Source organism: Aegilops tauschii, chromosome 1 (genome assembly GCF_002575655.3).
Source record: "Aegilops tauschii subsp. strangulata cultivar AL8/78 chromosome 1, Aet v6.0, whole genome shotgun sequence".
NCBI lineage: Eukaryota > Viridiplantae > Streptophyta > Magnoliopsida > Poales > Poaceae > Aegilops > Aegilops tauschii.
Window position 1 is genome coordinate 250288077 of NC_053035.3, and position 23637 is coordinate 250311713.

Genomic DNA, 23637 nt, shown 5'->3' on the forward strand with positions numbered 1-23637 from the left:
CTACAAACCAAACAATGGGTATCATGCAAAGTCCTCTAAGGGCAATGCTAATTCTGTATCTCATGAATATGTACATTGTTCTTTGAACCACTATGTGTACAAATCTTTGAAGAACTTCTATGCATACTCATTTGATCACTATAACCCTGCTTTCAAACAAAACTCAAATGCTTCATATGTTACGCCTTCAAATGTTTAGTGCAATACAGATGCTTCTAAGGCACTCATCGGGATGTGGGTTGTTAAGAAGATTCTTCTGTGGGACTATGTCTCCGAAGGCACTAAATGGGTGATGGATAGTGGATGCACCACCATATGACAAGAGACAAAAGCATGTTTGTTGATTCCACTATTAGTTCTTCCTCGCAGAAGAACATCAAGTTTGCTGACAACAATAAAGGAAAGGTAATCGGGTTGGGTAAGGTTGCCATTAGCAGGGACAAACATACTGCCGAAGTTATGCTTGTTGGTTCCCTTGGATACAATCTTATGTTTGTTGCTAAACCAACCGACCTAGATATGCTTGTGTTATTCACTAAGTATGGTTGCCAAGTCATCATGGAATCAAATGTCTTCAAAGGTGTTAGAAGAGGTGACATGTATCTTGTAGATTTATCAAAAGGTCCATCGGTTGCCACTTGTTTGCTTACAAAAGCAACAGAGGGTTTGGCTATGGCATTGAAGACTTGGTCATGCATGTATGAGAAATTTGTAGAAGTTGGTGAAGCACAAGCACTTCGAAGGAATTGATGATGTCAACTTCAACAAGACACAATACTGTAGTGCTTTCGAAGATAGCAAACAAGTGATGTCAAAGCATCCTATGAACAATCATCTCCATGACTTGTCCACTTGAACTTCTTCATATGGACTTACTCGAACCACAAAGCTACATAAGCTTCAGCGGCAATCACTATGGTCTCTTAATTGTCGATGAGTTTTTCGGTTCGCTTGGGCTTATTTTCTTGAAGATGAAGACAAGACCCAACAATGCTTCAAAAGATTCACACGAAGAGCTCAAAATGACTATAAGGTGATCATGAAACATGTGAGGAGTAAAAATGGCACGGAATTCAAGAATACCAATATGGAAATTTCCTCGATGAGTATGGCATCACGCATGAATTATCTATCACCTACACTCTGTATCAAAATGGAGTTGTGGAATGCAAGAATAGGACTTTCATAGAAATGGTACGCACCATGTTCATTGAATTCAAAACCCCAACTCGGTTTTGGGTTGATGTTGTCAATACTGCATGGCACATTGTCAACAGAGTTTATCTTCATAAATTCCTCCCAATCATATCTTATACCGGAGCATCTGGTCCTCAATTGGCATAGGGCAGATGGGCATGTCCTACTCTACAGGAACTACTTTGCAGCCGAGCCGACCTTTTCATCCTCGCTACTTTCACTATCACTTTCAGATGCACCGACATTTGTTCTTGCACATTGTAGAGGATGTGAAAGGCTATGATGATTACTTGAAACTAAAGAGGGGTAGCACCGGGCTACTTGAATTGTTTAATAATTGTTTGTGAAAGGCTAGTATTATATCATTGTTTTGATAGACTATATTGGAGAACAAATAGAAGTAGAAGTGCAAACGAAGAGAAAAAAAAAGGATTTTGTACAAATGGGGGCGCCCTTTAGATACCATGGTAATGGACTACTCCCCCGTTTGTCCACCCGGACACTAAACCCGATCATTCTCCATGGCATATTGGGTCTGAGCCGGGCTTGGTAAAGCTGGATCTCAAAATCTCAAGCCCGAGCCCGGCCCAGCGCGACCCAAAACACACTAACAAAATGCAGAAAAGGTAACAGAGCAAAAAAAAATCCTTTCTTGCCTGACTTAACCAGTTCATGCTACAATTACACAACGAACATGCACGGATGCATTACTTTTGATATAAAAGGTGTGGTTAATTACAACATGATGATATCAGTAGTACAATAAACAGAAGTACATCAACGAGAATATGGTTCGCCCTGAAGGTCTAATCTAGCACTTCCAACGGGTCTCCCGATGTGGATGCGGTGTTCTATTCCGCGTCGACGAAAATCTGCAAAGCGATCAACGTTCAACAAACTAAAATGCTGCCATTCACTTCTGCAAATGAAGAGACAAACTTGACACCGAAGTTGCTACGCTTTACCTCTATGTCTGGCAAAGGTTCGTAGTGCTTCCTTTCCTGCACGGCATACAATGTAATTCCAGAGATCTTTTGCACGCCAAGTTGGGTAGCTACCATGCTCTGCACAAGGTTATCCCAGAAATAGTTACTACACTTCACGTTCAAACAAGGCGCCAGAAAATAATAACTATAAATGCATCACAATCTTGCATCCGACTTACCGGACTTCTGTGGCAAGACACAATTGCACACAGTAGTACTATACCTGGCCAAACCTCGGGCCGGGCCGGGCTTCGGGCTGGGCCTAGCAAAGCCCGAGGCAAAAAACTAGGCCCGGGCCCGGCCCGGCCATCGGGCCTGTTTTTTGGGCCAGGGCCCAGCCCAAACACGTAAAAGCCCACCGGGCCTCGGGCTGGGCCCCTTCAGAAAAGTGCAAAAACGACGGGCCCAGGCCCGGCCCAGCCATCGGGCTCAAAATCTAGGCCCGAGCCCGGCCCGGGAGCAGCGTCGGGCCGGGCTGGGTCGGGCTTTTTCGGGCCGGGCTTCCCATGGCCAGGACTAGTAGTAACAAAAGAAAAAACGAACATCCTACTGACTTTGATGATCAAATGGATGCTTCCGCTTGAAGGACGCTTGTATGAAATGCAAGCTAAAGATCCGGTAACAATGTCATCCATGAAGTGCCATGTGCAATAACTTGGTAAAGTTCCGGGGGCAGGGATATGACACTCTGTCTAGCCACCGGCAGGGCTTAATCGCTGGCGTGATTAAAGAGGTTCGGAGGCTTACAGTTCGTGTCATCTGACTGATTCATTGCTTAATTACAAATGAGTACATGGTGTCCATTTTATAGGGAATAAAATACTTGACTTTGTAGCCCAAGAAACTAATCACTAACTTAAAGGAGATAATATTTCATTCGAAGGAAACTAACTCTTATCGCTATCTCGGTTTTCCTAACTGAACTTGGGTTGAGAGGGGGGGGGGGGGGGGTGGGGGGTCCATGGCCACCATGACATGCAGGCTCTAAGTCGTTTCAATTCCTATGTCTTACATCTATGCAAAAGTGCAGTTGTACAGCGATTGAAATGAGGAAAATCGATAAAGACAAGAGCACAGGTTATCAATACTATCACTTTTCAAACTATATGCGACGCCAAAAAGACATATATTTTATGTTTAACGACAAGCAAGATGGACTCACCAGGTCAAAGTTGATGGACTCAAAAGCCTCCACTAATGGCAAAACCTGTGCACAACCGACAGTGAGAAGTCAAACGCATACTGACACAACATTATATTCATCGAGATTAGCTGCAACCTAGATTACTCAACATTGAGAATTTCATTGTTTTTTAGCTATAAATTAAAAAGTAGAGAAGTAACGAGTTTGATGATCTAAATTTGCTAACTACTACTACCTCCATTCCTAGATATAAGACGTTGGGGCAGTTTAACTTAAACTGCCCCAACGTCTCATATTTAGGAATGGAGGTAGTAGATCACATACATCAGAAATAAGTAACAGGATGTAAAATTATTATTGACCTGAAGGACATTAGCATGAAAGCAAAAATACAAAGATAAAACCTTGGTCGGACACGCTGTTTTTTTTTCCAACTCAGAACCACATGCGCTAACACATGTCTACACACTACATTAGCATACCTAAACCACGGGATCATTGATTATATTGATGTGCAAATTAAACAGAATACCAATCATAATTTTCACATGACAATCAGTTAAGAAGATGTCGAACACCGCAACCAAAAATATGTTCTAATGAAAAGCTAAAACCAGATCAACCTATCATCATAAAGATTAAACAACATATAAGTATAGCAACTAACCAACTTCTGTAATCCATTGACCAGAACAGTTTTTTGTTCACCAGATACGCTTGGAGCTAGAAATACTTCAAAAGGGCCAACTGTTTTCTCTGTTTGATTTGTAAGGCATAGATTGACCTGGAGAAAATAATGTACATTGAACGACTGTAGCAATTTGTGTGCTGATACATAATAATGGATCACCAACCATAAAAATGAGAAGAGTAAAAAGAAATGTGACTGATTCAAGCCTTCAAACCATATCATACACAAAATATGTGGTTATTATCCTAGTTCAGCAAATATAAACTGTCAGATGCATATCCTAGTTCAGCAAATATAAAATTGTCAGATAATGTTACTAAGATCAGCAGAAGTTTTTGCCTGAAGGCTCAAGTGTAGAAGGCACTTTAGCAGATGTAATACAAGTTCCCAGGTGACAGATGTAACCAAGGAAAGGCTTGAGATGCAGATGGAAATGAGTTATCATCCAAGCAAAGAAGATTCAGACAAAAACAGGAGCTCGGGAAGACTAAAAGCCAGAGAGTTGGTCGGTCAAGGATGTCATGAGGCAGATGTGTTGTTTAAGGTGGAAAGCAAGCTAGGAAAAGATAATATCTCACCTGGGACGTGAACGAACAAATACTTGACAAATTGGATTCAGACTGGCCCATTTTTATATGGGAATATCAGGTAAGAACCCTAGTGAACATATACTAATATATAAAATAAAATAAAATATAGATGGACTATATAGAGGATCCACATCCACACGACCCAGCAGAAAAATTGCAAGACTAACTCATACCCAGAAGCAGGATAAGCTAACAGATTCTTAGCTGTATTGTTAGAAGGAAAAGCAGAAATAAATTCAATCATTATTAACCTCCATCTAATACTCTGAAGGAAGTAAGTTTTGTTAAACTTCACAGAACAAGACCTAAGATTTTGCCGTTCCACAGAAATTGTGAAAGGAAATCCCATCATGCTTTAACTGTATTAGCTGACTATTTCGGCCACAGTAGTTTAGGCTGCGTGGATGAAATGTTAACCAATAAATCACTTACCATAAATGGTCTTTCTAGAAATATAACAGGTGGAATTTTCACGGCACGAAGGTCAACATCTTTGCTTGGAGTAGGCTGACAAAAAGAAACGAGGTGTGAAAAAACCAGTAATGAGTTAAACTGAAGAGGTTGCACATCATTTTCATTCTCAATTTTAATAGGACAACCAACTAGATATCATTGTAGTCAACACGTAACATAAATATCAAAAGAGAGGACAGGAAGTTACTGACAGTGCTATGAATGTTCTGAGTTTGCAGGCGGCCTGGTTCACCAAGATTTGTCCGCCATGTAATCTGAAATTTACCAAGTATGCTGCTACCCTCTGTCTTCATTTGACCAGGCTCATCGGACGATGGTCTGAGCTGATATAGGTAATTATATATTCCTCCTGCCGCTCTAATCAGAACAGGTTGTTTGCAGAGGTCCCTGTATAAAAATAGAACTCAGACTAGCCATTCATTTATTGACATGACAGTCAACATGCTGAAACAGACGAGCTTGTTTTCAGCACTGACTTACCGTATTGTAGACTTCACCACTGAGGGGTGCTCATCAGCTTCCAGTATTGTAGCGCTCCACTGTTGGGCAGGTTCAAAATCTACTTGATCCATGTAAAGGTTAGATTTTGTATGATTCTCTATGCAGGCTTCCAGATATGTAGTATCCTGTCAACATGGATCAACTATATAGAGTTCAAGATTGCCATGGTGAATTAATAAATGAAAATGGAATACACAATAAACAGTACTATAGTTTTAAAGGGACTAACCGCATCAATTTAATAAACAATTGAAAGGGAATAACCCCATCAATTTAAGGTAATAGGTTGTTACAGAAATAACAGAATAACAGCACTATAGGTTTAACATCAACAAATAAACAGTACTACAGTTTAACGGAATAAACGATGTATAGGTTTAATGGAATAAACAGTCCCCTGAAGTCTTATTCCCAGGGGAGAACACTGGATTTCTCCACTAGAAATTCAACTCGGCGATAAGAATGCGGAAGTAAAAAAACAGTTTACAGATGATTCTTAGCAGAAAGCTGAGCTGGCAAAAAAATAGCAAGCATGAAAAGAAAATGTGAACTGCTATTGCTACAAGGTTACAATCTAAGCACAGAGAGCGAGATTAAGTAGGGAAACTAATAATCTAGAGGCAAATGTGTAAAGATCTTTGGAAACATATCATTTGATGACTCCTAAAGAAGACCCCTACATTTAATCAAAGGACTTACAGTTACATTTACACTTGTGAAGCATGAGGTAACCTACCTTGATGGTGCGAACCTGGAAAAAAATGGTGAAACCCAAATTATTGATTTGACCTACAGAACATAGATCAGATACGAACATGTATAAATAGGAGAAGTACCTTTGTTCGAACAGACAATGGGTTTGAAACAGTGAACTTGAAGAACTGAGGGAGATATTTACGCTCCGCATCACCATCATTATATAAAGCAGTACAGACAAGACTGGATTCAATAACCGCACAAATCAAATAAACAATCAAGATTGCTATGGCCAAAGCAATAGTCGTGGAAGTTAAAAAAGGAAAGAAGCGTACGTATGTGCGCCAAGTTCTTTGACATCATGCTCCACGATAAAATCATATCTACCCCCTGATCGAATCGATTCAACAGGCGATTTCGATGTATCCAGGAGAAGTATCCTCTGTCTCTCGGTTTGTATTTCTGCCTAATGCAAGTAAAGTTCAGTCAAACTTTGTGATAGAATAAGACGAAACTGTATGAGAGCAATGTCCACAATGCATATCACCGGAAAGGGAATGCATAAGTATCACAAATTTAAGACAGAGAAACCTGCAAATCTATGAACAGAACTATCGCATATGCATAACAAGAGCTAAGGCCAACCATCCAAACTAATGATACTACTTGCGTGCATAATGTCTCACATGTGCTGATACCTCATATCACCTGTTCTAGTTCGACTTGATCAAACACCATACTGAAACTGCAATGTAAAAATTACAACAGAATAATCCAGTAACTGAACATTCATGACAGTAGCAAGGCGATCCAGTAATCGACCTTAACGATAGGTCATGGATGCAGCAATAAGAACTAAGAGCATCTCCAGCCGTTGGCCCCCCAGGAGGGGCTAAAAATCGCCCCCTGGGGGCGCACCGGCGCTAAACCGCGCGCTGGGGGCGTGATGCCACCCAGTCGCGGCGCCCACGTTTTTTTGAAAAACTTAAATACGGCGCAAACACGGCTCAAATTTAACGCAAACATCGGCGAGTTCGTTCAAATTTAAACATATTTTACAAAAAAAGAAAAAAAACTACTAGGGGCTGCTCCTCGCCGTCTCCATCGCCGCTCCTCGCCGTCTCCCTCGCCGCTCCTCGCCGCCCGCCGCCCGCCGCCCGCCCTTGCAGTTCTACATGCCGAGGAGGCTGTAGAACCGCGTGTAGTCGCCGCCGTCGTCGCCGCCGACGTCCCTGCTGCATCCCTCCCCTGGTTGGCGCGGCGGGTTGGACGGTCCGGGGGCGTCCTCGTCGTCGTCGCTGTCGAGGATCACGACGCCGTGCTCGTCCTCGCGCCCACGTTTGCGGGCTTCTATCTCCTCCAGGGCCCGGCGCTGCTGGACCATCACGTCGCGGTAGTAGTCGTCCCGCGCCCACTGTAGGGCCTCCTCGTCGGAGAAGCCGCGCCGGGCTATCTCCTCGTACTCCGGGGGGAGGCCGGGCTCCAGCTTGGGCTCGACGAGGCGCCTTCACTGCGCCGCCCGTGAGGCATCAATGGAGGCTAACCGGTGCGGCAGCGCGCGCAGCTTTGGCATTGATTCGCCGCGGGGAACGAGGCGCGACGAAGCGGCAAGAAGAGAGTCGAGTCGCTGGCAAGGGGGGCCCGCGGCTCTTCGCGCCAAAAACGATTCGCCCGGCGCCCCCGAGCGCCCCCCAGCGCGCCGGGTTCGGGTAGGGTCCGCCGGCGCCAATTTCGGCCCGAGCCGGCGAAAACTGGGCCCTTGGGGGCGCGGCTGGGCCGTTTTTTTGGCGCCGGCGGCCGAAAAATCGCCTGGGGGGCCTTGTTGGGGGCGCGGCTGGAGATGCTCTAAGGCTATCTTTGGTAATGACTGCAGCAATAAGTTTGGTCTTGACCACACCGACAAGAACTAAGGCTAAGCATGCAGCATCACGCTGATCCGAGATTCCAAAAGTATTAACCTAGCAGTTTAACTCGACCAATTGAAGCAATGGTTTCCGTCAAAAATTGATGCAATTCTCTACAAATGATCTAATGCACTTGAAACTTCGTGAGACAAAAAGAGCGCGGTGGATCAACACACCTTGATTATGACTTCCCTGGCTTCCAAGCCGGAGCTGTTGTTGATGCTGATGTAGCTGCAGAATGTCTCCCCCAAATAGATCGCCCTAGCCACAGACACAGAAGCATCAGCGACGAGAGCTGCACACAACATTCTAGAAGGAAATGGAAAAGGCTAACCCGAAGGCCTGTGGGAGGACGAGCAGGCCCGGGGGCGCGAGGGCGTCGGCGGTGTCGTGGAGGAGGAAGCGATCGCAGAAGGTGAAGTCCCCGGGGACGGTGGTGGCTGCGCCGGAGTCGGGCGGGTGGAGCAGGCCTTGAAGAAAGTCGACGGCGGCGGAGGGGTCGGGGGAGGTGAGCGCGTCCTCGGGGAGGAAGACGTCCCGGGGGTCGAAGCGGAGGAGCGCCGCCGGGTCGGGCCGCAGCGAAGGGCGGGACAGCCGCATCACGCGGAACGCCAGCGAATGGTTCTGCTGCGCCGCCGGCAGCTGGTGCGTCGCCGGGGACGGCTGCTGCGCGCCGGTGTAGGGCGACGACATCGCCGGCGATGTGCAGAGAGATCTGGATGGATGTGATCTCGTTTCTGAAGTCGCGTCGCGGTTTCGCGGCACTCTACAGACTAGCTAGTTAAGAAGAAACGAAAGTGCAGTTAAAATTCGTCTACCTATTTGAAAGAGCGTACTTTAAATTAGCTCAAAAGAAATCGCGCTGGAGCTGAGAAAATTGTGAACTTCGAACCTAACAGGACGAACTGCACGATCACATCAGCAAAAGAAATCAGGAAACGAAGCATAACACCACCGTAAAATCAAGGGCCTAGATTGCAATGTCATGTTCTTTTGGATCCTATACGTTAACTTGGTTTGCCTGCATCATTGGAAAACCAAAGGATTCCTTTTAAGAGGTTTGAGTGGATGCTAAAATTCGTATGGAATGTAATACAAAGGAATGCTTAGAAAAAATTCTTATAGAATTCAATCATACGAATCAAAATGACTAGCGCAGGAAAAATTCCTAAGGTTTCCAATCCTTCAAAATTCCTTTGAATCAAAGAAGCCCCAAGAGTTTGCCCCAAGAACACCGATGCCAAGGAACTGGCTAGTGACAACTGCAGCTTCCGTCTCATCTAACAGAACGTAACATTCACATAAATTTACATAAGATTGCAGATTTTTATCGAAACAGTCGAACTCCCCTAGCAATTTAGCTACATCCAGCACTAGCATTGTGTATCTAACATCTTCCTTTGAACATTGTGATACATTTATAGACATAAGAAACGCACAATACAAACATTGCCATCCCCCCTAATATTACTACACTTTTACATAGGCGTTAGAGCCAAGTCTCAGTATCTGCTTTAAGCTTTTGATCTCTGGAGGTAAAACCACAGCGCTGGGGCATGAGACCACCGATCTAATTGTTGGGTACAAAATTATCCAACATGGGATCCAACAATGCTCGTTCAGATTTGGCCAAGCAGCAACTACTATAGAAGAATCAGCATGGTGAAGTAGTCACGGAAGACAGCGATCACACAACTTTCACCCATGACCCACCACACATTGGACATGCTTGGGTCCACCGGCTGATCCACCACGCCTCACGTTCATTAGCCATGTTTGGGGCACCAGGCTGTGCAAATGCACAAGTTTGCCGCAGACATCGTATGCACTGCAGAAGAGACGATTAGACACAAAACTGGATAGAATACATTGATAACATCTAGTAAAAAGAACAAGATTGAGACTAGATCGTGAAGCGAATGTAAGCATACTCACCTTATACCATTCACCATCAAGTCCTGTTTTCCACACGGCTGTGATGACATCTCGTCGAGACCCCATCACGCCAAGATAAGCTCCAAGACCTACAGATGTTTTCAGACCAAATGCTGCATCTCTTTCAGACAACCGGCGCTTTCTTGGCCAAAGACTTTGAATCCCAAAGTTAGTTTTACCCTCCTCTTCCATGTCAGACAAGTGAGGGTTGATATGACCACCTATTTTCAGATGTGGCATATTATCCAATGGACCGAGATCATCTGGTTCTGACCAGGGTCCTCCAAACATGTTGCGCCTATGCCATTCTTCAGAAGGAGGTTGCAGTTCCAATTCTCGAAGTAAAAGACCAGCAGCATCAGCTCCCCGTGGACGCGGCATATTCTGCAAAAAAATACAAAATGAAATAGAATGCATATTCAGATCGTTGCACCACCTCTCCACACACTTCCTTGGAATGAGACCCATAAATAATACCTGCGAGGCTCTGAACATCAAACGAGTTACAACCACCCACATGCCCCTGCCCCACCCCCATGGTATGTTAACACTATTTCACTTGGTTTTTATTACCTTTGGCACTTGTCTACTGAGGTTGTATATTGTAAGTACTGGAATCACCCGAGCCACTAAAAAACAGTACTCCCTCCAATCCATATTAAATGTCGCTGATTTAGTACAAAGTTGTACTCCCTCCGATCCATTTTTAATTATCGCTGATTATTCTTTTAGGGAATATAGTAATATTCTTTTAGGGACTCAATCCACCATTAACTTGGGCAAGTATAAGTAGCAGAGAACATAGAATACTACAATCTCTTTTTCTCCCAGACAATATACCATTATTATTATCACATGTTATTATTTAAATGTTGGACACTCACACATATACATAAATTCTTAAACAGGCGAAGGTAAGTTGAGAAACTGTGTTGTACCTGCATATGGGGACCAAGAGATGCTTCCACTACCTCAGGGAGCACAGTGTAAGTGCCGTCGATGAAGTGCAGCCTTATAATTATGTTGCTAGTACCGACCTGAGAAACAGGCAATGGGTGTTGCAAGCCTGATGTCCTTCGACAAAGGTCAACCAATATGAGAAATAGAACCTTCACCTGCAACAACGCAACAAATTATGTAGTTGTCAGATATGCAATCAAGCATTTCATGAGTGCAAATAATTAGTGAAACTGAAGTAGAAGCATGTAGAAAATCCCGAGTCCAAGTAATTAGTGAAACTGCAGTATATCATCGATAAACTATCCAATCAAATCTTACAGTCTTACAGCAATACACGGTTAGTAAAACTGCAGTAATCAACTGGGTAGATTAATACAACAAAGTAAACTATCCAAGTAATCAGTCTTACAGTGGGTCTGAACAAGCTAGCTGACTCACAGTTTCCAGATAAACATACAGATATAATACACCATGTAATGGCTCTTATACAGATGTTTTGGTCAAGAAACTACAGGAACTAGAGAAGAATGTTCAAATGGAGATGCAGTAACATCTTCATTATAATTGTTACTCCCTCCGTTCCAAAATAGATGACTCAACTTTGTACTAACTTTAGTACAAAGTTAATACAAAGTTGGGTCATCTATTTTGGAACGGAGGATGTATCTGTCAATATGATCAGATAAAAATAATAATTTTAAGCCTGTTTGGTGCGTGATTTAACTTTGACAACTGACGTAAGCTGAAATGTGGGCATTGTCCCCTCTCTCTCCAACATACGTGACTTTTTTATTTCGTTCATATTGTTAGTCCCTGAGAAGTGTAAAATGGTTAACGGACATTGCAATTTCAATGCTTCTGTTAAAACAATACGTGCTACAGTGATTTAACAAAAGGAACTCATGGCAATACATTACTGTTGTTACCTCATCCGACGTGTAGCCCTGGCCAGCATTGCCAGAACCAATTCTAACAGATTTGCCCATTGGATTTTCTTCAAGACCCTTTGCTCCAAGAACCAACTGTCCACGTGTAGCTGCACCATCTTCCACTTTGGCAGCCCCTAGACCAGATCTTACAGCAGAAATAGCAGAACTACTGTCCTCTATCTTACTATTCATCAATTGCTGTATTTTCTGCATGGCAGAATCAGGATTTTTTTGTGCATTTGCGAGTAATCTTGGTGATTGCCTCCTCCGAAAAAGCAAACAAAACAGCAGCAACTGGCATAATCTATGGAGGAAATGGCAGTCTCCAATAAGCCTGACAGCAGGTGTCCCGGGAAAAGTCCCTGTGTTGATGCTTATAGGAATAAATGATGACCTCCCACTAACTGGATTTGGTGCGGCATTGGCAGCGCCATCAGCATTGTTACTAATCTTAGCAATGGCACCTTGGACCCACTCCTGCATTTGTGAGCTCCCTGTCGCAGATGCTACTCCACCTTGATTACCTGTAAATTGCAGGAGACAGGAGTATCAAATGCTAAGCAGCAATGCTAAATCAGAAAATATAAAAGCAACTCAGTCATTTGTAGAACATGAAATGGCAAACAGAACATTTCAAGGTGTTTCTGTTCTGCACAAACTACAGAAACGCTGGAATTTCAATAAAATATATGGAATAAGAAATTAACCTTGATTATTTGACGGCGACGGAGAATTGTTGGTTGGACTGGTAACCATATTCCTTGAATTGCCTGAACTAGAAGATGCTCCTACAGCATGGCTAGCCAAAGTCCGGCAGAAGCTTGCATAACGCCGCAAGCGTGTGATGAAATGTGATGCTAAATCTAGAACAGCGTCAACATAACCCTGCATTCCAGTGCTAAAAAATAAGTACATCCACGGATTAACAACATGTAAATTTCTATGCATCCAGCTTATGTTGAATGTGTAATAACGCAATTTAGTCGGAGAATAAGAGGCAGTTGGTGAGTTGGGCATGATTTCACCTAACCTAGGGAAAGCAATGCTCATGATGAAAGAAATTTAATACCACCTACGTACAAGTGTTGATAAAAATCTCCAAAGTACCAATGCTCCCAAAGCACATGTCAACAAAAATAAAAACAATGGATGGTAATAAATCAAGCTTTATGACAACAAAATGAAAAGCACGGGAAGTAAGGTGGACCTGGATGCTTGGAAGTAGAGCTGGGTCAACCGTCATTTTGTCAGGCTCAATGTTAGACAACAATTCACTAGAAGCTTGCCAGGGTTCAGGTAGCAGGGTTGATGGATTTATCAGCGCAGACTCTATTCCCTTGCCTAGCATATCCAGAAGCAATCTTGCTTGCATGTCCAACACAAGTGCTCTTACGTCTTGAGCATTAGTTCCTTCCAACAACCTACACTTTATCCTATCAAGGTTCTGCATGCAGCAAATTAATCAATCGCAGGTGTTAGAAAGTAATAGATTAATCCATACTGCCAAGAAAACCACTTTTCTTGCCATGTACAACATATAAGGCACTATCTTTAGCATAGCTGCCTGATAATGCACCGATGTCTATCGGATGCTTATGCATATAAATTACCTCCAATCACTAAATAACCTGTCCGTCCAAACATCTACAAAGTACAGGTGTTTGGCATGTGACTATTCTCTCTCTAAGGATTCTGTTAGAACATATTGCACTGGAGATTTGGAGATATACAAAAAAGATTATCATTACTGAAATATCCAGGTGCGGAAATTTATAGCATCGGCATTATTGAAAATAAAATTCAAACATATGAAAACAATGCCGCACAACATTCTCACCATATGATGGTAGAAAACTTAAGAGGTAAATGGAGGGTGGATGCATGGTATATTGCCTTGTGACATTCAAGTTCAATTATTTCTTGTTCAAAAGATGAAAATAATAATGGGGAGAGTTTGCATGTGGCGGAAGTGGAAAATGGAATGGTTGCATGCATGCCTGATGATGTGGTGGAAAGTGAAAGTGAAAAGTGGATTGGTTGTGTGCGCTTGATGATGTGGATGACTTGCATGTGTTTTAAGTAATCTCACCACAACTCAAAGTAGTGCCAGTAAATTTGCAAGTCACAAGACTATAGTATAAAAGAGTGAAGGGAGTGTATGCATCTCCTTTGTAGTTGCAAGGGTAAAAAGTGGTAGAAGAACCATCATGCTAATTGATGAATGCACTATCTCAAGAATGCAAGAAGATAATGTGACACATCTATTACTGGTAGAACCAGGGGTCCTACCGAACCTGCTCCGGAGGTTGTAGGGGAAGGATGGAGCGGGGCGAGGTGACGAGCGTGCGCGCCGGCGGCTGGGCGCCGTCGCGTAGGAGGGAGATGGCGGCGGCGGCTAGGGTTGGAGGCGGCTAGGGTTCCGGCTCCTCTGGGAGCCGGGCAATAGGGATACTAATATTCTTATTGCTTAATCTCAAAAAGAGTCTTACAGCATATATTTATAACCTAGATAACTTGCATACGAATTAACCTAAGATAACTTGTGGGCTAAGATCGCCCGGTGGGCCTTCTACGGCCATAAGTCAGGCCGGTCATAACATTTCTCCCCGCCTGCACAAACAGCTCGTCCTCGAGCTGTAAGGTGGGGAAGCGCTTGCTGAACTCCTCGAGGTGATTAACCAGCGTCAAACACCTGCGCGTCAGCTGAGGCGGCCAGGTCGGCGGCGACGGTGTCCTCCGGAATGTAGTCTGCAACCTCCTGGTAGAAGAGTCGCGGACAGACGTGGCCGGGCATGTAAGGCTCGTCGCAGTTGAAGCACAACCCTTGGCGGCGACGCTCGAGTAGCTCGGACGAGGTGAGCTGGCGGAACAGGCGCGCCGCGGTCGCGGTGAGGGGTGCCGCGGAAGCCTGAGCAGGCCGACCCTGCGCAGAAACATCCGGCCAGGGTAGTGACCCAGCGGCCCGGGACGGTGATTCCTGTTGGATGGCCACCGCGCGGCGCTCGAACGCGCGTGCGTAGTACATGGCCATCTGGAGATCCTGGGGTCCCCGAAGCTCCACGTCCACGCGGATGTGATCCGGAAGTCCACCGACGAAGAGGTCGGCCCGTTGCTGCGCCTTCACGCCCGACGCGTGGCATGCCAGGGCCTGGAAACGATCGGCGAAGTCCTGAACCGTGGAGGTGAAGGGAAGGCGGCCTAGCTCTGCCAGGCGGCTCCCGCGGATCGGTGGCCCAAAACGAAGGAGGCAGAGCTCGCGGAAGCGCTCCCAAGGGGGCATGCTGCCCTCGTCCTGCTCGAGGGCGTAGTACCATGTTTGTGCCGTGCCGCGGAGGTGGTAGGAGGCGAGCCAGGTACGCTCCGATGCGAGGGTGCGCTGCCCGCGAAAGAACTGGTCGCACTGGTTGAGCCAGTTGAGAGGGTCCTCCGTGCCGTCATAAGTGGCGAAGTCAATTTTGGCGAACCGCGGCGGTGTCTGGGTTGGAGCGACGTGTCGGACTGGCTCGAAGGTGCGGAGCAGCGAGGCGGGCGGCGCCTGGTCGGAGTACCCCGGGTAGGGGCCCGTGGAGCCGGATGGCCCGCCAAACTGCAGGGACGGAGTCGGCTGTTCCGGAGCCGTGGTGTAGACCGGTGGTGGCGAAGACCCGGCCGCCCAAGCTGGTAGTGGCGACGGGGAGGGCGGGAACCGGACCTGGTGTATCGGCAGGCCGGACGGTGACGGCAGTCCGGAGCTGGGCAGAGGTGGCGCCTCGAGGTGCAGCGGCTGCTGCGGAGAGTGGGCGGACGCGGCGATAGCCGCGGTGGCAGTAGGTGGCCACTGCGGCCAGAGAGGAACCGCGGCTGGGGGCGGCTGCAGGTGCAGCAGCGGCGGTGGCAGCCCGCTGTGGTGCCCCGCCTGGAACGGCAGCAGCGGTGGCCCGCCAATTGCAGGCGCGCCCTGGGACGGCCACGGCAGCCAGAGCTAGGCGGCGGCTGGGGGCGGCTGTAGGTGCAGCAGCGACGGGGGCCCGCTGGTGTGTCCCGCCTGGAACGGCAGCAGGGGCGTCCCGCTCGGGCCAGACGCGTTCTGGATCGGCCAGTGCAGCGCCGGATGGCTGTAGGCGGGGGGCGCAGCCGGCGGGGTGGCGTGCGGGCCGGCCAGGTACAGGGTGATGCCCTGGACGGCCGTCACGAGGTCCCGCAAGGTGCTGGACATCTCCTCCGGCGTGAAGACGGGGATCGTCGACGGCGCGGAGGTGACTGGGGCCGGCGGCGCGGAGGTGATCGGGGCCGGCGGCGTTGGGGACCCGGCCGTGGTCATCAGGGCGGTGGTGATGATGGACAGCAGCGGCGTGGGTGGGGATGACGACATGATCAAACCTGAGTCTCTGGATACCAAATTGGTAGAACCAGGGGTCCTACCGGACCTGCTCCAGAGGTTGTAGGGGAAGGATGGAGCGGGGCGAGGTGACGAGTGGGCGCGCCGGCGGCTGGGCGCCGTCGCGTAGTAGGGAGATGGCGCCGTCGCGTAGTAGGGAGATGGCGCCGTCGCGTAGTAGGGAGATGGCGGCGGCGGCTAGGGTTGGAGGCGGCTAGGGTTCCGGCTCCTCTGGGAGCCGGGCAATAGGGATAATAATATTCTTATTGCTTAATCTCAAAAAGAGTCTTACAGCATATATTTATAACCTAGATAACTTGCATACGAATTAACCTAAGATAACTTGTGGGCTAAGATTGCCCGGTGGGCCTTCTACGGCCATAAGTCAGGCCGGTCATAACAATTACATACTCCATAAGTAAGCAAGTTGATTATAAATAATGAAATAATGAGTAATTGAAGACCGTGCATAGCAGACTACAATACCACCACTTACAGGACAGTGTTGCTGCCTCTGTTGCATAGTTGGAAGACAATGGAAGTCCGTATCCAGCAAAGCTATCACACTGTTAAGTGAGACTGAAATGAAGAGAGAGGATTTTAGTTTCTCGCTGAGGAGCATAAATGTTGCACCTGCTGCCGACCATATTGGAGCAAATAGTAGTTTATAATAAAATCAGAGACGTCCACTTGCTTAAGAAATTCTGTCTCGGGTCACAGCAGAAAATCATTTTAATACTTAAGGAATCTAGAAAAGGAACATAGGCAAAAACACATTTCAAGATAAGGCGGATGCACAGTGCATAGTTCCAGGCTGTTACTCCCAAGCCATTTGTCCAAATTCAGATAAGAAGTGGGTTATTAAGACGGAGCATGAACGTCATCCCATTATAGGCCATTTAAATTTAAAACAATGTCACCGGGTACTTTTTCAAATCATAAACATCAAATTTCATTCAGTTAAGCCCTAAACATCCAAACAAAATGATCGACTTCCCATCAAATTGCAAGGGCAACTCAAACAAATCGAACATGACAAACTACAAACTTAGTTACTCACCAATACCATCTTCAGCAGCACTCTGTGTGCAACCGACAGCGTCCCACCAATCCACACCAGCCATCAAGCTCCACCAAAATCTGCCAACAAAACACAACTGTGAGATTAAATAAATCAGTTCAATCAGCTTGTATTAACTGTGTTGCATACCTATCTGCTATTGCCCGTTCCCAAACAGCTGAGCTGACCTTTGTCTGAACATTAAGAATTGCAGGAGGAAGCACCCGTATTATCTTTAGTATGGTTCGATCTTTCAGTGTGTCATGCCATACTGATGCCAAGCAACAACTGCTAGAGGAGAAGGCTGGTGGAGCAATTGATGAGCCAACATTGACATGATAGCTGTCAACCTGATCAAAATTTGGGCCCGAGAAAATGTGCACTCCTCCACGCAGGAAAGCAACAGCAACTTCACCACCATGTGCAGAATAAACTATTTGCGCCAGCTGTCTAACATCATTCGGAAGATCATAAGGGTCAAAACTAAGTCTGTTTGCCCTGTCAACACTGCACTCAGAAGAGCTCCGTTCATCTGAAGTTGTTGGCATTGGAACATACGTTTGAGGGTTTTTAAGATCCTCTGTTGGTGTAATGCTCTTGTTAACTCTAGTGGACCAAACAGTTTGCATTGGAGGCTGCCCACCAAAGCTAGAAGGGCTTCCAAATATTGGGTGAAGAACAACAGGTTGAAGTGAAGATTCCCAGCATTGGACTCTCCAGCCAGTGATGGAAGGTCCTTCATCAGGGTCATAAGGAGACATATACTGCCCTGCAATTAGTGAATGGTTGTCAGTAGAAGAAACAAATAAAAGCTAAGAGCAACCAATTCACCTAATAATAATTGAGGTTAGCATCATAACTGAACCAAAAAATGAGGACATGGAGAATTTTAGAAAGGACAGGAGTACATAATTACAATGAGATTCATGCAGTGCAACAGAACAAATTACAACTGCCATTGTGACTGCATGGCTTCATAATAATTGATTTCCGCTGTTAAGAAGTATACACACCTTCAACTATTACAACTGTAATTACTCCTCCTCCTCGAGTGGGATCAAAAGCAACTGAAGTAACCCCAGATCCCCATGTTGTAGTAGTTGCTGACTGTGCAGCAGCTTCAGGACTGACATAAGCTGAAAAATTGGAAACCGGACAACAATGGATCGATGCGGCTTCAGTGATCTCATTGTCTATCTGTTTTCTTGTTTGTGCAGCCTCAGACACAAGGTAGTCTTGCAAAGAAAAGAGATAAGCTGCTAATGGAGCAAAACCAGACCAGGAGGGGGGGTTCAGAGATGGAGGAAGAGGGCTTGTTGCATTTATCTTCGCAGTTGCCTGAATGCCATTACCAAGACCTGGCATCACCTCCCAAACTACTACAGTAGATGGATTAACAAGGGGAACACCAGCAACATGTAAAGCTCCAGACTCGGTAATAATGGCATCAGCAGCCATTATGCCGCTGGGGCCTGCCCCAAGAAGCCCTTTGCTAGTAGAGAACCATCTAGGTTGTGCTGAGTTTTGAGGAGGCCACTGTGACCAATGAAGCTGAACAGACCCTGATGAAAATACAGAACAAACGCATAGCATATTTGGCCATCCTGCTGCAGTAAACAAGATTATGTCAGAATCAAATAAAACGAGTCTGAAGGAAGTCTCCTCCAAAAACGTATCATCTGCTCAGTTAAACATTTGGCTCGCCAACCTGAATTCTGAGGGTGCTGTGTAAGGAATTTTTCCTCAAAGGTTTTTAAGTTCGAAGTGCTGGAGTTTGCAGGAAGCCATCTATACTGTAGAACCAAGGCAAATAAAAATTTAGCAGCAGCTAGTAATTGTGCTGGAATAAATAGGTAATCAAACACAGATGCAGTACAATTACAAAAGAAAACAAAACACTAACAGAAATATACAATGTGGTGCATCAGCAAGCTGGACCTATAATTACAACTCGCAAGTACATTTGAATTAAATGTCTACTAGTACAATCTTACAATAGTTTCAGATTCACTCCTGTAGTATCCTTACTAAGGTATTATCAAGAGCTAGGTGGGATCACATCTCGTATGGTTCACAAGAAAAAATGAATGTTACATGAGGCATAGAAGTCTCAAGACTACAGCTGCACCAGGAAATCGGGTCCTTGAACAGCATGCTACGTAGATAAAGTGTTGTTTCAATCATAATGCAGTACAACACAACATTATCATTCAGGGAGAATATAGGTATACATTAACGACATACCGGAGAAATTCCAGATAGCCATTTGGTAACCACAGAGAGATCTTGACGCCATTCATGTTCACATTGCCAGGAGCTGGAGTCACGTACAAGATTAACAGGACCCTTCACCATTTCAAAAGAAACTAATCAAATTATTTAAATGGCATAAAATGTATGAAGATAAACAAAACCCTGACTATTTTACAATGGAAAAATTGAATTAAATAGCACTACACCCTCCCCAGAAAAGAACATTATTATGTGATCTGGACTTCGATCAAGAGAATTGCATACCTTAGTTGGCTGTGTCCATATAGTAATCCTCCCATGAAAATTTGCCACTAATAATGAACGTGGGCATGACGTAGGAGACCATTCAATGAACTGAACAAAGTCCCGTGGAGAATCTGCCAATGAAGAATGTAATTACAGTGAAACACAATGAGACAGGAAGCTAGTCTTCTTTGGTTGAGGACAGCATTCCACAAACAAAAATAATCAAATCACAGCATGTATGGAGGATACAGGAATATTTTGAGTAACTGATGAATAGATGTTTACCTGCTCTAACATTGAAAACAGAACATTCTGTTGGTCTCTCTGGATTCAGTATGTGTATAGGAATCCAAAATGGTGGGCTTGAATTAGAGCTGCAAAAAATCCAGTACATTACTTTGTGGGAAAGAATACCCCTAACCAAAAAAAAAGGTAAATGAACAATTTGCTGAAATAATTAAATAATTTATGAAGCGCCTCTAGAGTAAAATGGCGCTATTAATGCTGCCACCTAAAATTCCTTTGCCTGGAAATGAAATTCCGGTGCGATAACAAGTGAGGAACAAAGTAAACTTCAGGGAACGGATAGAGGAATATCTGACCTTGGAATCCGCGCACAAGTCTCTGATGCACATGCAATTGCGTTCAGTTTCCCACACCAAGCAACAGCGCTGCAATTGAAAGACCACCAAGACGGGGAAAAGATATAATTTACAAGTTTCAGTTAACCGTGCAGCAAATTGGACTAGGCGCACTATCCTAGCAGATTTAGATAGATATGTCAACAAGGAAAATGTGCATGGAACTAGAGCCTTAAAAATATTTAACTTAAAGCTGGTATATGGTAATCCACATTAAAATTCGGAGGCAGCTTATTTTTTAAAGATCGTACCCATTGTTCCTGAAACCATGAAGGACCACGCAGAATTGTAAAGGTTTAGCATACCGACTGTCTACCGAAGTTATTACCAAGACATGGGAATAAATGTGCACTCCAACAAGAAAGACACTCCACAAAAGATTACCAAATTCAGCTAAGCATTCCACTTCCACCATAGTGTGGTGGTATCACCACCTAGCAATTTCAGGATCACTAGCTATAGAACAACCAGTAGAATACCACGAGATCTGTTCATGGATCATCCAGATACATTTGTGCATTTCCTGAAGTGGTTTTCATCATTTTTACCGAATTTTCTCTGGCTTAGGAAAAGCGGGTTGACCTCACTAAAATTGTCAACTGTAAGTCTGTAAACAGTATTTAGCCCTTTTTCAAAACGAGATCATAGCATTTTAGGAGGCCACAGGAGGCCAACTCAATTCATGACCTATTGTCTCTGCAATGAACACAGCTACACGTTTTCCCTTGTCACGAAATTAAAAACAAAGACAATGGTAGTAGATTTTAAGTTCATCAGAGAATGACGCAAGTTCAAGGAGGCAGTGAGCGACTCAAGCGGCCACACCTGAAGTTCCTGCACAGCTCGGGCACGCGCATCTTGTACTTGAGGCTCGCGGGGGGCTGCTTGAGGCGGATCCGGAACACGGTCGCCGGTGACGAGGCCAGCTGCGCTCCTCCGGCCGCTCCACTGCCACCTCCGCCCTCCACATCCCCAGCTCCACCTCCACCTCCACCAGCGCCGCCGTCAACCTCCATCGCGTCGCCCGCTACACCCGCCTCCACCGCCTCGCCACCGCCCCCGGCCCCACCATCCACCCCCGCTCCGCCACCAGCGACGACCCCGTCCTGGCTCTGCTGCTGCTGCTGGTCCTTGTGCGGCGGCGACGACGCTGCGACCGCGTTTCCGGTCGCGGGAGTGGCGTTCGATGCGGGGTTTGGGGGCGGTGTGGGGACGGGGTTAGGGTTTGGGGCGGGGGACGAAGAGGTCATAAGGACGGAGAGGGATGGGACGGGGGAAGGGGAGGAAAAAGGGGGGCGCGAGCGCGGGGTGCTTAGGTCATTTGAAGCGACCGGCCGTCGCTGTCGCTGGGGAAGCCGGGTGGCGAGAGGACGAGGCGAGGAGGGGAGTTGGCTGTGCTCGGTGCGCCGGCGTCGCTTTCAGGTGGGTGGAGGAGGAGCTGGAGGGGGGGAAGGGAGATGCGGGGGAGGGGACGGGACGGCTATATTGGTTTGGCTCTGCGATCGCGGAGTCTGCGAGGAAAACGCTGACTCGCAGGCTTCGCGCTTGGCTTCACACCATCTACAACCCGACCTATACCGCCGGTGGCCGGACAGAAAATTGTGACCCAACCAGAGAACTCATTTCCGACCCAAACATCTGAACTGACCGGCAGTCCCCGAATCTAGTCCATATCTGTCCCGATACGGGAATGTTCGGACGCGTCCGAACAAGGCCAATGTAGGATCTGCCTGCTAGGGCCCGCCCGCCCCCACCGATATCTAATCTATCTAAACTACTATTAAACAAGAGAACATGTTCAGGGCGAACGAAAACTCTGCCCTTCCCACACCCGCACGAGGGAAACAACCGCGCCTTCGATTCCGCTCGCAGCTCCCTAATTTTTGGGCCGATTCCAACTGAATCATGCCTCCCCGATCCTTCTTTCTCTCCCCAAATCGAGAAAAACGGCGCCGCCGCTCCTCCCTTCTCCTCCTTCTGTGCACTTCCCCTCGATCCACCCTGAGTCGACCCTGCCTCCGGTCGTCGCCCACGCTCCTGCAAGCCCAGCCCCACACCGGCCCATCGCATCGCATGGCGGCGGCGGCGGCCTCCAGGGGGGAGGGGGGCACCCAACGCGTCGGTACCCGGGCGCCTTGCATCCATCTACAGCGAGGTACAGACAAGCCGCATCGCGCACACGCTGCCCCTCCCCTCCGTCCTCCGCTCCCACTTCACGCTCGCCGACGAGCCGGCCAGCACCGCCGCTGGAAGCCCCGGTGAGTGATGAACGCCCTCTTTCCTGGGTTGCGTCCTTCCTGGATCTTGCCTGACGGATCGCGGGCTGGGTGGGTTTGAATTTGGGATTTGATGCTCGTCATTCGATCTCGCGGACGAGATAGCCAATCTGTTCTCCAGACGGCCACCGTCCACGGCCGTGCTGCCGTTGGCCGAGCCGGCCGCGACGAAGCCGCTCAAGATCGGCGTCGTGCTTCCTGGTGGCCAAGTTCCAGGGGGACAATTGATCGGCTTCTTTGGTAAGTGCGACTGATCTCCAGCTGTACGTTCGTTTAGCAATAGTTGAGACCAACTAAAATTGAAAATCGGTGTTTATAATTGAATCGGAGAGCTGTTAGTGCACTGTCAGTCTCTTTTTTGATGGAAAATCTGAGGATAAATCTTATTAGGTTTTGTTGATTGGAGGTGTTTCCTGAATAATTCCTATCATTGCTTGTCATGGTTGGTGTTGTGGATCAGATTACCTGCAGGATGGTGCCAAAGGCAGCACCATGTATGGATTAAGGGAGGCCCGCTGGTGTCATGAAGGGCAACTATGTCGAGCTGACTGCTGATTTCGTGTACCCGTACAAAAACCAGGTATGTCGGCATAACCTTTACTAAGCACGCCTACTGATATTTCAATGTTTCATATAAATTTTGGTTATAACCATTTGCAAAACTAGAAATGGCTCATCAGTAGAGATTTTGTTGAGGTACTTCAATGAATTAACAGATGATATTTTTTCTCTTGAAGTATCCTTGTGTGTAAGAAATTTCTGATCATAAGCATGACAAATATATGATGGATACATAC

General features: G+C 46.4%; 2 protein-coding genes across 3 annotated transcripts; both read right to left on the reverse strand.

Annotated features, from left to right (window-relative positions):
• Positions 1-1824: 1824 nt before the first annotated feature.
• LOC109744366 (uncharacterized) lies at positions 1825-8990 on the reverse strand. The gene is made up of 12 exons (XM_020303473.4): positions 8518-8990; positions 8360-8444; positions 6615-6745; positions 6420-6522; positions 6320-6334; positions 5563-5708; positions 5274-5469; positions 5041-5115; positions 3995-4111; positions 3346-3390; positions 2163-2261; positions 1825-2069 (listed from the first exon to the last, which is right to left on the reverse strand). The coding sequence occupies exons 1-12, from the start codon at positions 8874-8876 to the stop codon at positions 2049-2051; spliced, it is 1392 nt and encodes a 463-aa protein (XP_020159062.1). The 5' UTR covers positions 8877-8990; the 3' UTR covers positions 1825-2048.
• Positions 8991-9464: 474 nt separating this feature from the next.
• Positions 9465-21966, reverse strand: LOC109744360 (mediator of RNA polymerase II transcription subunit 16). 2 transcript variants are annotated; one of them, XM_020303465.4, is made up of 16 exons: positions 21390-21966; positions 20526-20594; positions 20209-20297; positions 19942-20054; positions 19669-19770; positions 19133-19217; positions 18438-19031; positions 17575-18193; positions 17425-17504; positions 16861-16943; positions 13215-13451; positions 12715-12892; positions 12005-12531; positions 11057-11233; positions 10119-10502; positions 9465-10011 (listed from the first exon to the last, which is right to left on the reverse strand). In XM_020303465.4, the coding sequence occupies exons 1-16, from the start codon at positions 21812-21814 to the stop codon at positions 9871-9873; spliced, it is 3903 nt and encodes a 1300-aa protein (XP_020159054.1). In that variant the 5' UTR covers positions 21815-21966; the 3' UTR covers positions 9465-9870. The 2 variants fall into 2 exon arrangements, with proteins under 2 accessions (XP_020159054.1, XP_020159055.1); XM_020303466.4 differs by having other exon boundaries at positions 18438-19028; positions 21390-21951.
• Between the last annotated feature and the right edge of the window lie 1671 nt (positions 21967-23637).

What these genes read in the sequence shown, in the direction of transcription:
- LOC109744366 (XM_020303473.4), bottom strand. Translation starts at nt 8,876, where the DNA reads ATGTCGTCGCCCTACACCGGCGCGCAGCAGCCGTCCCCGGCGACGCAC. An exon ending in GTCCTCCCACAGGCCTTCGG is followed by an intron (nt 8,445 to 8,517) that starts GTTAGCCTTTTC and finishes GTCTGTGGCTAG; the next exon opens with GGCGATCTATTTGGGGGAGA. An exon ending in AACCTTTGCCAGACATAGAG is followed by an intron (nt 2,070 to 2,162) that starts GTAAAGCGTAGC and finishes ATCGCTTTGCAG; the next exon opens with ATTTTCGTCGACGCGGAATA.
- LOC109744360 (XM_020303465.4), bottom strand. Translation starts at nt 21,814, where the DNA reads ATGACCTCTTCGTCCCCCGCCCCAAACCCTAACCCCGTCCCCACACCG. An exon ending in ACAGCACCCTCAGAATTCAG is followed by an intron (nt 19,032 to 19,132) that starts GTTGGCGAGCCA and finishes TGTTTACTGCAG; the next exon opens with CAGGATGGCCAAATATGCTA. An exon ending in GAACGGGCAATAGCAGATAG is followed by an intron (nt 17,505 to 17,574) that starts GTATGCAACACA and finishes TTTTGTTGGCAG; the next exon opens with ATTTTGGTGGAGCTTGATGG.